Consider the following 13,370-nt stretch of genomic DNA (forward strand, 5'->3'; position numbering starts at 1 on the left):
CACGCACCCCCTGGGGGTGCGAGATGCCCTTTCTGGGGGTGTGAGCCATGCTAGATTTTGTTAGAAGGTAAATCATCGAAAACACAAATTAAGCACAGGCACGTAAATACAACTACATTGTTTAATCAAACCTATGTATTTATTAACATTATACATTTTTTAAGGATTACTGTAATATACAAACAAAAATATATCTAGGTTTAAGGGTGCGAGAACATATTTTTTAGGTTTAAGAAGTGGGAGAATATATTTTGATTTTTGATAAAGGGTGCGAGAACATATTTTGAGAACCAAAGGGGTGCAGGCTGCAGTAAAGGTTAAGAACCACTGCTTTAGATGTTTACAAACTGATTTCTTATTAATTTGCTCCAGTATCTTTCCTCAAAAAGAAGAACAGGAGTACTTGTGGCACCTTAGAGACTAACAAATTTATTAGAGCATAAGCTTTCGTGGACTACAGCCCACTTTCCTGGTATCAAAGTTAGGCTGACTGGTCTATAATTCCCTAAATTCCCTTTGTTCCCTGTTTTAAAGATGGATACTATATTTTCCCTTCTCCAGTCCTCTGGGATCACACTTGTCCTATATGAGTTCCCCAAGATAATTGCTAATGGTTCTGAGATTGCTTCAGCTAGTTCCTTAAGTACCCTGGGATGAATTTCAATAGGCCCTGCTGACTTGACTACATCTAATTAATCTAAATATTCTTTAACCTGTTCTTTCCCTATTTTGGCTTGCACTCCTTTGTCCTTGTTGTTAATATTAATCGTGTTGAGTATCTGGTCACCATTAACCTTTTTAGTGAAGACTGAAGCAAAAAGGCATTAAACACCTCAGTCTTCGTGACATCAGTCATTAGCACTCCTTCCCTCCTAAGTAGAGAATCTACTTTTTCCTTCATCTTTCTCTTGAACTTAATGTATTTAAAGAACCTCTTCTTATTGCCTTTTATGCCCCTTGCTAAATGTAACTCATTCTGTGCATTTACCTTTCTGTTTTTGTCCCTATATGCTTGTGCTAGTCTTTTGTGCTCCTCCTTAACAATTTGTCCGTGTGTTTCTACTTTTTGTAGTATTCCTTTTTGATTTTCATTGAAGAGCTCTGGATGGAGTCATGTTGGCTTCTTACTATTCTTCCTATCTTTCCTTTGCATCTTGTGTGGTGTAAGAGCATCTGAGACTCTGGCTAACACAGGTGGGAGTTATTGGCAGTGTGTACTCAGAGAAGGGCTCTTGTCTATGGGACTTGTGTGTCCCCTTAGTATAACACAGCATGAGCCCGTTGACGTCAGGACATAGTTCAAATTCTGTCTGTTTTCCCAGGCTTTTGAGAAAGGGGTAGATTGAAAAATGAGCCAGGGAAATTATTTTTAAAATGTATAATCTTACATAACTTTTTAACCTATAATTTATAATGAAGAGTGAGGTCTTTCTAAAAGATATGCTCTGGCTCAAGCAGAAGTTATGGGGCTTGATACTGTGGAAATTCTATGGTGTTATGAGAGAAGCCAGACTAGATGATCTAATCATCCCTTCTGTCTTTAAAAGCTATGATTTTTACTGAGCCTGAATAACTAAATATGTAAGCAGGAATTAATTAATTTATTTAATAAAATAGATCCGTGTTTTAAATGTTACATAATCCAGGATACATGGCACATTTAATAAAAATCTAAGTATTTAAATAAATAAATCTCTAATTCTTCTCTTCCGAATGATAAGCTTGTAAGCTCTTTGGGGCAGAGACCATGCATTCGTTTATGTGCGTAAAATACTTATCTCATGATAGCTGCTACAGAATCAAATAATAATAATAATAATTCTTGGGATTGTGATCTTTGTTGATAGACTAATGCTTAAAGCTAAGCCAAAACCTTATGCAATGTTTCCTAGAGGAAAGTAGGGTATTCCAGTCAGGCTGTCATCGTTCTTCTTTATGCCTGCTCCATTTAATGAACACAACATCAAATTCAGGGATACAGGGTCTAAGTGGAACAATGATCCTTACTTGACAAGATTGGGTAGCTGTTAAAAGGAATTGGTTCTAGATATCATCTCCACTGACCACTAGTGTGGAAAACCAAGGCTACATGGCCACTTGAGAACTTGCTCGGCAGTAAGATTAGTGGGAAAGTGCATAAGAAGGTTGTGTAGGAGTATGTAGGCCCATTTAAGGGCCAGGGTGGAATTCACAAACAGAACAGCCTGGGGATAATGCAGAAGACTCCCCACTCTGTTCTAGTGACCTGTTTAAACAGGAAGAGGAAGCTGAGCAGAGCGGGAAGAGAATGGAAGCTGAACAGTCTGCAAAAGGGTGGTGAGCTCTCTCCATCTCCAGAAGGCTAGCCTGACCAGGCACAGAGACTTTGTTTGGGGAGCTGTGAACCCAGGTCCTGAAGTAATGATCTGTGAACTGTTATTTCCAAGTGCTCCTTCCCTGGGGCTCCATTAAAGAAGATATACTTATTTTGACTAGTTTGTTTTGGCTTCTTATCACTCTGATCTGTGCAAGATAATTTATTGATGCCAAGTTGGGGGAAAGAAAGGTGAGGCTCACCTGCAGTGCCACTCTTGGGCACAGGGGAATGCATAGAATGGCCCTGCCTGTTACAAGTATCTTCAGCCAGGGTGGGCAGACAGCATCTGTTCCTCATACTATTGTGTCCTTTGAGAAATATTTGCTCACCTTTTGATAACAGTTTGATGCAAACATCTGCTTGTGAGCAGTTGCCTCAAAAACGTTGCTGCTTGAAATCCATTCTGAGTGCTGTATGTCCTCTCTGCTTCTGTGTTCAGGTTCCCTGGATATGAGTGGCTTGAATTAAAATCAAGCTGTTTGATTAGTCAGAGGCAGATTTGTACAGTATTATAAATTCTTCCTTCTTTGGTCGATCAGGAATACCATGTTGATTCAAGTTGTAGCGGTTTTCAGGGGATGAAGAAATACACTCAGCTACAGATGAATGATGAACTCATGGCCCTTTATATCTCAGATGATAACACTTATTTGTTTTCTGTTGTTATTGTTATTCATTTGTATTGCCCAACCAGGATTAAAATTCCATCATGCTACGTACAATACGAACAACATTGAATCTATCTCCCCTTGTAAGTATTCTCACACTTCTTATCAAACTGTCTGTACTGGGCTATCTTGATTATCACTTCAAAAGTTTTTTTCTCGTACTTAATTGGCCTCTCAGAGTTGGTAAGACAACTCCCACCTGTTCATGCTCTCTGTATGTGTGTATATAAATCTCCTCAATATATGTTCCACTCTATATGCATCCGAAGAAGTGGGCTGTAGCCCACAAAAGCGTATGCTGTAATAAATTTGTTAGTCTCTAAGGTGCCACTCCTGTTCTTTTTGCGGATACAGACTAACACGGCTGCTACTCTGAAAAAAGTACAGAAAGTGACAGCCCCTGTCCTGAACAGCTTTCAAAATAAGACAGATTTCAGAGTAAGATAGTTCTGGACAGTTGTCTGATGTGAATGTTGTCTGATGATGACATTACATTAATACCTTTGAATCATAGCATTGTCACCAGAACTGTTAAGAACTTGGTGAAGACACACAGGACTATTAATAGCCCATATGGGATGAATCAATAAGAACAGTGGTTTTGGAGATAAAAGATCATAGGAATCTTATGTACCATTGTCTTACAGAGACATCAACAAGATGAATGGATGTTATAAAAATTATTTACTGCTACACCTGAAACTATTGATTTTATGATCTTTGTTTGAAATCTTGCTCTTTTGTGCAACAATTAAATCTTTTGATGTACTGGATGGACTTGGAGATCTTCAGATTTCTAGAGCCCTGTGTGGATACAAAATTTGTATCCTCATCCGATCGGCGATCCGCAAACATGGTCCATGGATATAAAGCAGATATCCACAGATTTGCAGAGCTCTAGATATAACATTTGGATCTGCATCCATCTGCAAACATGATCCCCGGATATCCAGAGATTTACAGGGCTCTACAGATTTCTTCACAATGTGAAGAAAACTGAATGTCATTCAAAGTGGCTTTCTGTCTGTAGGATTCTTGTGATAGTCCATATGTAAAATCTCAGGGCTATCTCTATCTTCATGGCTAGTTGCTTTGTGGGCTCTGTTTCAAACTGGGTTTTATTGCTGCTTGGCCCCATTGTCAATAAATGGAGATATACCTATCTCATAGAACTGGAAGGGACCCTGAAAGACAACGGAGTCCAGCCCCCTGCCTTCACTAGCAGGACCAAGTACTGATTTTGCCCCAGATCCCTAAGTGGCCTCCTTAAGGATTGAACTCACAACCCTAGGTTTAACAGGCTAATGTTCAAACCACTGAGCTATCCCTCCCCTTATTAAAGCAGAAAGAGACAGTCCTGGAGGCATCTACATCTTAACATATTGAGAGCTTTGAAGATAAGGACCCAAACCTTGAAGTGGATATGGAATTAGATGAGAGGTGACAGTAGCCTATGGAGCACTAGTGTGATGCTCCCAGTGTTCTGTTTTGGGAGATGGAATCCTTCGTGTAGCCTTCAGGATCAGCTCCATGTAGAGTAAGTCCACCCTTGCCAAGATAAAGGCACGAATAACTGTGGCTAGGTCTGCATCTGAGAGGAAAGAATGGCCGAAGATGGGAGAAGACACTTCTGGATGCTAGCTGATGGGTTTGGTAAGATTTTTAACCCGTGCACCTCCTAGACAGTTAGAGGACACACCTTTTGACAAAGGGCTTCAATCAGTCCCTTAAAGTGTTCCTCTTTCCCATCAGTATCACTTCCACCCAAGCAAGTTTCATTTTGAGCCAGCTGCACTTTATCCAGGAGCTGTTTTTCTTTCAGAGTCTAAGTAGAGATGAGTAACTGCATTGTCTCATTCTCAGCAAGTGCAGCTGTAATACTGAGAATCTAGTTAGACATATAAGAGGGAAGGCAGCACCAAAACTTCAGGACTGCTGCATGTGGATCTAGAGGTCTTGTGGAGGAGAAGTGAACCTGGTGAGCCAGCACTTAGTGGTTAATTGTACAGAAGGCTGATGAGAGGTCTAGAAGTACTAGTGTTTGCCCTTTTCCGTGGGTGTAAGGAAATTATCTATCAATGCAACTAGTGCATCTCTGTGCCATATAGGGGTGTAGATATCTTACTTTTCAAATTATTCTTTATTTGCATCAGAAATATCAACTTCTGAATCAGATGCTATTTGCACCGTACCTTATTGGATTTCTTATACCTTTCATTTGGAGCCTTTTAATAGAGATTTGGAGGTTGAAGTGGATGGGGCAGGACAAAATAACGAAGTCACTGGAGGAAGCAAACAAGCAGCTATTAGAAAGGTTGCCTGACAAGCTGTAGTAGAGGAGCTGAGGTGCATTTGTTCAGCTGCCCAAACTTGGCTAGTTCAGGTTTGAGAGAGAGGACCTGTGGTGCTGAGACACTTTTTATAGTGGGCGTGCTGAAGGTGAACACCATATATTTGGGTTGTTATTATTACTTCAAGCTCGACGTGCCGGCAGCATCCCTAGTTCCAGCACCTATGGCAGAGGACTGGGGGCAGTGGGAATCCCCGGTCTGTCCCTTTAAACCTGCAGCAGCGAGTTGGGCATGAACGGTGCTGGACACGTGAGTTGGTCTCAGTGTGCTCTAGCCTGCCTCTGCTTCCACTGCTGCTGTATTTCTAATGTTTTATCTGGCCCAGGTCCAGCCCCCGATCCTAGGTTTTTCGCCCTGCCTCCTACTCCTCCTCGTATTTTTTTTTCACAGAGCCCCCTCCTATTTTTTCCACCCACGGGCAAAGGTGTTTTTGTTTTTACTCATCCCAGTTTAATCCGTGGGCAGGACTCGCCTAATAATATTTCTAGCCCCAGCAGCTCACATCACAGACACCACAGCTCTCGCTCGCTCGCTCTCGCTCTCTCTTTTTTCAAATGATCGCTCTTTCGCTGCCGCTCCCGAGCCCCCCATCTCCACAGTGTGCATGACTCCTGGCAAGAGGGCCGAGTCCCCCGTGCCTTTCCAATGTGTCTTCTCTTACTGGGTCCTGAGCCGATCCCCGGGCGATAGCCACCGCTTGCGTCTCATTTTGGCAAGAAGATATTCCCCCCCCCACTTGGTTTGCTCCTGCTCTGCTTGCAGCGGTCCCCCCTCCTGGCATTTGTAGGGCTGCAATTCACCCTCTCTCCCTCCTTCCCCACCCCCCTTCTTGAATTGCTCCGCGTTACTAGCGATCCCTGTTCCCAAAGCGTACGGGAGAGAAGAGAGCAGAGTCCCCCCCTCCTCCTCCACCACCAGCACCGCTACCACCATCACCTCCTCCTCCTCCCCTTCTCTCCTTTTTGGCAGCACCAGGACGTCCGGTGTGCGGTGGTGGCAGCGAGCGGCGAGCGCTCGGGTTGAATCCCCCCCGCACCCCCCTCCCCAGCTTTCAAGGTGCTCGGAGCGATTGTTCCCGGCTGAGCAGCGGCAGCGGCAGGATGAGCACACGAGGGGAAGGAGCCGGCCAGCCTTCCACTTCCACTGCTGCCCAGGAGCAACCTGCAGCCACAGCGCCTCAGAAGAGAGGACGGGGCAGACCCAGGAAGCAGCCACAAGTCAGTACCCGCTCCCTACACGGAGCGCGCGCGGGAGGAGCCGAGCGTGGCCATGGACGGGCTCCCGCTGCCACTGGAGTCCTGGGGACGGGACAAGGCGGCGGGGGTGCGGGGGGGGGGGGGGGCTTTGTTGCGCTCCCTTCCCCGCTAAGCACTGAAGAGGCTCCGCCGCACGCGCCGGGAGAGGGGCCGGAGCTGCCCGCCGGAGGGGGGAAAGGCGCAGCGGCGGCGCGGGGTGGGTTGCCGGGCAGAGGCGCTGGCTATTGTGCGCGGCGTGGTGGCGGTGGCAGCGCTGTTCAATGGAAACGTGCAGCATGGAGCAGCGCAGAGCCGGCCAACCAGCGCGCGCTGGGTCATCCCCGAGCAGAGTTTGAAATTGCGAGAGGGCGAAGGGACTGAGCTGCGCCGGCTCCCTCCTCTCGGAGCCTTTGCAAGCTCCGGGGCTGTGGGGGTCGGGTCCCACCGGGGGCTGCTGCCGCCTCCGAGCTTGACCAGCCCAACCCCTACATCCTGGGGCTGGGGGGTGCGGCTGCAAAATCGCTTTGCTTTTGGTTCCCCCCACCCCCCTTGGTGTGCACGAAGGTGCCCCCCACTCCCGGCGGCGGGGGGAGGCTGCTGGAGGGGGGCAGCGCCGCAATCACAACACCTTTTGCATTTCCGGAGCCCTTTGCCAGGCAGGTCGTTCTTCCCCCTCCGGGGGGGGAGGGGGCTGTTCCGGGTTCTGGCGCCCCCCCCCCTCGCTTTGCACCCCTGGTCAGTTTCAGGGACTCCAAAAAGGGGCGCATCGGGCCCCTCTTCGCTTGCAGGACCCGACTCGGGTTGAAGCTTGCTAGACTTGTGCCCCCCCCCCCCCTTCCTTTCCTGGAGTGACATTGCCACACTGCTTCCCCGAGTCCGGCTTTTTTCACCCCCTCTGAAGCGGTGTATGCTGCGGGGATTTTGCCTGCGGATGCAACCAATTAAGCTTGCAGCTTTGCAGGGGCTGCATGGGGAAGCACCGAGCTGGAGGTTTTGTTTGCCATAATTCGCAGGCTTCGGAAGTACCGATTGGAAGTGTGTGGGGATTTCTAGTGAGCTCATTTAAACTGACTTCCGCGGGCTTTAAACATGTTTACTCCATTCGTTAGCATCTCACCACTTCCTTCAAAGCATGTCAGATGATTAGAAAATATTATGGGAGCTCTAAGATGCAGAACATCCTCGAAAACATCCCCCTAAACTGGGGGATATGCAGCTGCTCCTGCCCCTCCAGTGTGCTCCTGAAAAATGCACATAAAATACTTTTGGAAAACCACAAAACTGGAGCCCCACGTTTTCCCGCTCTGCCCTGTGACACTTATTCAGCTTTGCGATCTCAGCTTTATACCCCACAAACTCACTTTACACCTAGCTCCGACAACGTGGTCTTGCAACAAAACCAACCAGTAGCATTGGGCTCTGCAAGTTTTGAGCATGGCTTTTTTAGCATTTGAATGGCTAGGAGAGAAAGAAAACTGCATCTCCTAAAACGTGTTCGATCCAGATGTGCACCATGTCGCTCTGGCTCGCAAATGAAAATCATATCATTTAATCTCCTTTCCAGACTATCTAAATGTACCAGGGAATTTAAAATCTGAAGGGTTTTAGGCTGGTTTAAGTTAACAAACTGTATTTAATTAGTTTTACCACATCCTGTAATCTGAATGAAATGTTCAATATTTAGAACTAGACGAGTTTTATTGTATTTATGATTCACTGAATAAATATTTGGAATCCGAACTATTAGTCATTCATATCCATTTTAATGACTGGTTTATTTACTATCAAACACAGGGACCAGTTAAGAAAATTGCTAAAATAATCACTGTTCTTGTATAGATGTGTTAAACTTTTTCATTACAGATATTTTATTTCCACAAATCTATATTGCATGCCAAAAATCTGTTGTAAAGAAATCTTTATATTTACATTTTAACAAAAGACAATTAAGTTTGGACAAATGCAAACTTCATAAAACAAAGGCAAATAAAAAAAAATCTATTTGTGCCCTTAAGAGAAAACTGCAGATTACTTCCCAGTTTTTCAGTATTGAGCTTTTTCAAAAAATGTTTGTGATAGAAACTACATACCATAGTTTTATACTTTTATGATGAAACGTAAATGAAATGGGTAATTAATTTTGAAAAACCATCTTTCCACAAAGTTCACAATCGCCATCCCTGTTAACAATTTGTGTTTTCTGGTATGTTTTACTGTTGTTAGAATATGCAAATTTTCATGATGTTCTTACATAATTACAATTTAAATGACGTCTCCCTTTAATATGCAAACTAGAGTTCTTTACTTCACTTTAAACTTTGTATCATTCTGTGACATTGTGCATATTCATTTATACTTCATGTTTTTAGGTAGCTCTTCAGTTGTTGTTTATACTTAAGGTCTTTTTGGGTAGTGTCTTGTGGAGATTCTTGCTACAATAGCATGTTTTCCTGTGTTTAGGAACCAGCTGGAGAACCATCTCCTAAAAGACCAAGAGGAAGACCAAGAGGAAGCAAAAACAAGAGTCCCTCTAAAGCAGCTCAGAAGGTGAGATTATGAGAGAGAGAGAGAGAGAGAGAGAGAGTTCTTAACAATTACTGTCCACTCATCAGTTAGTTTCCAAATTATTCTAGTCATTCAGCCTTTGAACTGTAGGGTTTGAACCATTTTTAATAATGGAGGCCACATATTTTCTGCATTTTACCTTTGTAAGATCAGAGTTAACATTTGCTGCAGAAAGACCCTAGCACAGAACATATGAGGTCAATTTACTTTTTGTACAGTGCATACAGTATGAAATATTATCACATATTTGAGTTATTGATTGAGATCTTCTGCAGCTAGCATTGTGGTCTAGAAAGAAAATCAATATTATTAATTATTAGTAGTAGTAGTATTTTCCCAGTTTGAGATTTAAATAGTCTTCTATGCACAAAAATGAAAATTCATTGCCTGTACATTTATTTACATTACTACTTCAAAACAAATCTGTCTATTAAAGCTAAGTGCTTTGTCAAACATGTGCTAATTAGAAGTAAATCCAATTATGTGTTGATAGAAATATTTCTTGAAATTTACAGTTTTAAATTGTGATGGTAAAGTAAACTGTGAGTTACAGTAACAGCCTGCTATGTATTGTTTAGTAATCACTTTCAAAGAGGTTGTTTCTTGAAACAATATTAGTCTTTTGAACCAGTCCTACAATTTGGTGTTGCTAGCAGATACATACCATAGTGGTTCTGAATAGTTTAGCAATCGTACAGACCAGTCCAGTGAAGACAATCCTTTTAGTTCATAGATTTTAAATTGCAAGTTCAACCTGAAAAACTAGCTTAATTTAAATTTAAATTTGCCAATGCTGTGCATTATATCTTGCTAACAAGGCTAATAATACATTTATATATGACATTTTTTTGGTGAACATAAGTAAATAGAAGTATGTAGTTTTGAAAATAAGTACAGGAGTAATGGTTCTGTAGAGGGGTCCACAGCAGTTAGCACTAATTTACAGGTACTAAGTTGAAAACAAAAGGTTATGAAATGTGGGAGTGAACTGTGATGCTTAAGTGTATCAGTGGGTTTTATGTTATGTGGTAAAATGTGTGTTGGAAGATGGTTGTTGGCTCATCTAATTATGGTTAATTTTTAAATGTGGTTTACTTTGTGCCTGTGGGCACTGACCATGTTAAGTTCGATAGTTTTCAATGTTATAAATTACCATAGCAACTAGTGATAAATATTAAGTTCTTTCATGTCTGTTTTAAATGTTTTGAATATTAGCTGAAGGAACATTTTCCTACAGTGTTTGAATTTCCAATTGTTTTTTAGTGTCTGGGCTGGGAAAAAATAGTATATTCAATCAATAAACGTATACGTTGGTAAAAATTGTACTTTTCAGGTTAGATATTTAAAATATACAAAAACCACTTTGCTATCCTAATAAGTGTAGGTATTTAGGTTTTTTTCTTTGTATAGTTAAAAATGTACATCAGATTCAGTATTAAACAGTTTAAAATTAATTCTTCAAAAGAGAGAAAATACATTTTTATTAGTTTGGAAAATCGAAATTTAAGATTAAACGTTTTGAATATTACTGTTGGAAGATTTCTAGCAAGAATAAAATTTTAAAGTAATTCTTCATCGAAATGTATTTTTAAAAGATATTTCTAGTAGAAATATTAAAAGTTGTTAATAAATCTGAATGATTTAAAATCATCATAAATTAGAAAAGACTTTTTTATTATATAAAATTATATATTATGCAGTTTAGTTACATTCAGATCATTTTGGTGCATGTAGTTCCTTTTTAGTCTGAATTAAGAACTGAACAAATTAATAGCACCTTTTTGATTTTCAGAGTTCACCAAGTAACTACTGTAACTAAGGCAAACTCTACAGAATGTTATGTGTAATAAAATTTGACCAAGGGACATGTCTTATTTATATTAAAAAATCTTTGATGTTTCCTTAAATATAAGTCTGATGTGTTTTTTTTATTTTTGTGATGGAATGGTTATTAAAATATGTATCTTGGGTAAGATGCACAAGTCTTTGGTAAATATTCCAAAGTGTAAAACAGTTGTAGAACTTTTAAAAATAAGTAAATAAATAAATAAATAAAGTAAAAGCTTTGGATCATGTTTCAACTAGCTATTTGTTGCTCTTTTTTAAAATAGATGTTGTAATATCACATTTGACACCTCAAAGTTTTTATTTTATACAATTTCTTTTATGATAAATCTCCTTATAGTAAACATGAATTGAAAAGTTTGCTCGTTTAAAAACAAACAAAAACTCATGGTTCAGTTGTTGTTGGTATCACTTTTTAAAATAATGAATTACAGTTGTAATTTTCTGACATATATATTAATATATATTAATTGAACGGGCTCTATATCCTTTTCCAACTCTCAAAGCCTTGCTTGTTAACTTTGCTAAGACCCTATACATGTAAACTTGGTTGCTCTACATGAAGTTGAAAATTGCTGGAATTTCTATAGAATAGTGTGTGGCCTATGGTTTTCAAAGTGAGTTCATTGAAATGTACCATAGTGTTCACAACATGTAAGATAAACGTACACCACTAGAACCCACAGAGCGGACGTGAGAAGGCACTCATGATTAATTGATCGGGTGTTCTCTTGCAAACCATTACACATAACAATTAAAAATGTATTACACAAACTGGCAGAGAGCTAAAAATACTCAGACAAGTATTGGAGCTTTGTTTTGTTATACTTTAAAAAGTAAATACCCTTAAATCAGTTGAGGCACCATTTTCCCTGTGATCATGATTCTGTGGTCTATTTAAAATTTCTTGGTGTATGGTTGGTTTTTTTTTTTTTTTTTTACTTGCAGAGCTTGTGTTTGGACTTAGTAAACTGGCCTTGGGGCATTTGAAAACAAACTGTGCTTGTTAGGAAATTAGCAATGTGAAACTTGACAATGCATGCAGAATGTTGCAAGACCAATTGGACAGCTAATAATGTAGCAATTACTCTAATGTCAGGTAATACACACATAAAAACTGACTTGCATATAATACATATCTAAGCTTGGAAAGATAGATTTTTATCTGTAAATGTTTGTTGGTGAACGTTGATTTCACTGTTCACACACAAATCAATGAAAAATATTTCCATCAATAATAATCAAAATTTACATATAAGCAAAGTAAGAAAAATGCTGTGTGATAACTGTAGTTTGATTTAAGGATATTTACTTTGCATAATTTGATGTGATCACAATTTATGTTTGATTGGTTATAAAGCTTTATCTTTTTTAATCTCAGTGTCTGCTGTCATTAAATAATTATTGTCTGACCCTCTCATATTTTCCTACAACTGTGAAAATTTAAATTGATACAATTTTTTAAAAAATGCTTAAAACCCATGATTTTGTGCAACAGTGAAAATTTAAATAGATGAAAATAAAAAAGGCTTAGAAACAAACCAATATCAGTCAAAATTATATAAAAATAGAATTCTACCAAGCTTATACATATTTATTACATGTATTTATTAGATGAATACATAAGGTAAACCTGCATTTTACAAAAAAACACCCCAACCTCTCAGTCACTTTAATTTTCCACAAACAGTGAATGCGAATAACTTATTAACAGATGACAAGTAGGAGACAGACATAAAAGGACTCTAATCACATTGTACTAGAGTGTTTAGAATTACTCTATCATTGGAGCTTATGTCTCTGAACAAGTCCTGCTGTCATTGATTTAAACCAAAAATGGAGGTATTCTCTTTTCTAAGGTTTATCTGTTTGACTTTGCAAAAAGAACAACATATTGACATCCCTCTATTATCTTTATGGTTGCTCCATACCTATGTTTTATTTGTTAGACTGAGGTAGCACTGTTACCAGTACATCTCCATTTCCCTTATACATTCAGGGCTTTTCTTTGTTTAGCTCCTATATTTGTGCGTGATAAAATTTCCCTTATTTGGAATGAAAAAACACGCTTTTGGAGTAAAACAATAGAAATAGTTACTATGTGCCATAATAGAAAACTTCAGAAATGAATCCCAAGAAGTGCTCTTATGTCAAATTCACCTTCAATTTAAAAGTTTAGGTCCGGCTCAACTGAAATAGAGTCATTTGTTTTTCATTAGAATGAAATTAAATAACTCAAAAACGCATGAGTTGGGAAATGCACACTTTGCAAACAAAAGTTAGTGGTACTGTTTGTATCTACACTTTGTTATATGCCTTCTATGAAGAGAGGTTTGTGTCTCTAAGTTAA

The 13,370-nt window shown here is 40.1% G+C and overlaps 1 protein-coding gene across 2 annotated transcripts in view; it reads left to right on the forward strand.

Moving 5' to 3' along the window:
* The first annotated feature begins 5,851 nt into the window (after window positions 1–5,851).
* The window catches only part of HMGA2 (high mobility group AT-hook 2), a 174,036-nt gene continuing 166,517 nt past the window's right edge, over window positions 5,852–13,370 (forward strand). For both annotated transcript variants that reach the window (XM_054025757.1, XM_054025764.1), the window contains exons 1-2: window positions 5,852–6,592; window positions 9,071–9,157. In XM_054025757.1, coding sequence (XP_053881732.1) covers window positions 6,476–6,592; window positions 9,071–9,157 — 204 coding nt within the window. In that variant the 5' untranslated portion in view covers window positions 5,852–6,475. The remainder of the gene's footprint in view (window positions 6,593–9,070; window positions 9,158–13,370) is intronic.

This window comes from Malaclemys terrapin, chromosome 1, assembly GCF_027887155.1.
Source record: "Malaclemys terrapin pileata isolate rMalTer1 chromosome 1, rMalTer1.hap1, whole genome shotgun sequence".
In the NCBI taxonomy this organism is placed as follows: domain Eukaryota; kingdom Metazoa; phylum Chordata; order Testudines; family Emydidae; genus Malaclemys; species Malaclemys terrapin.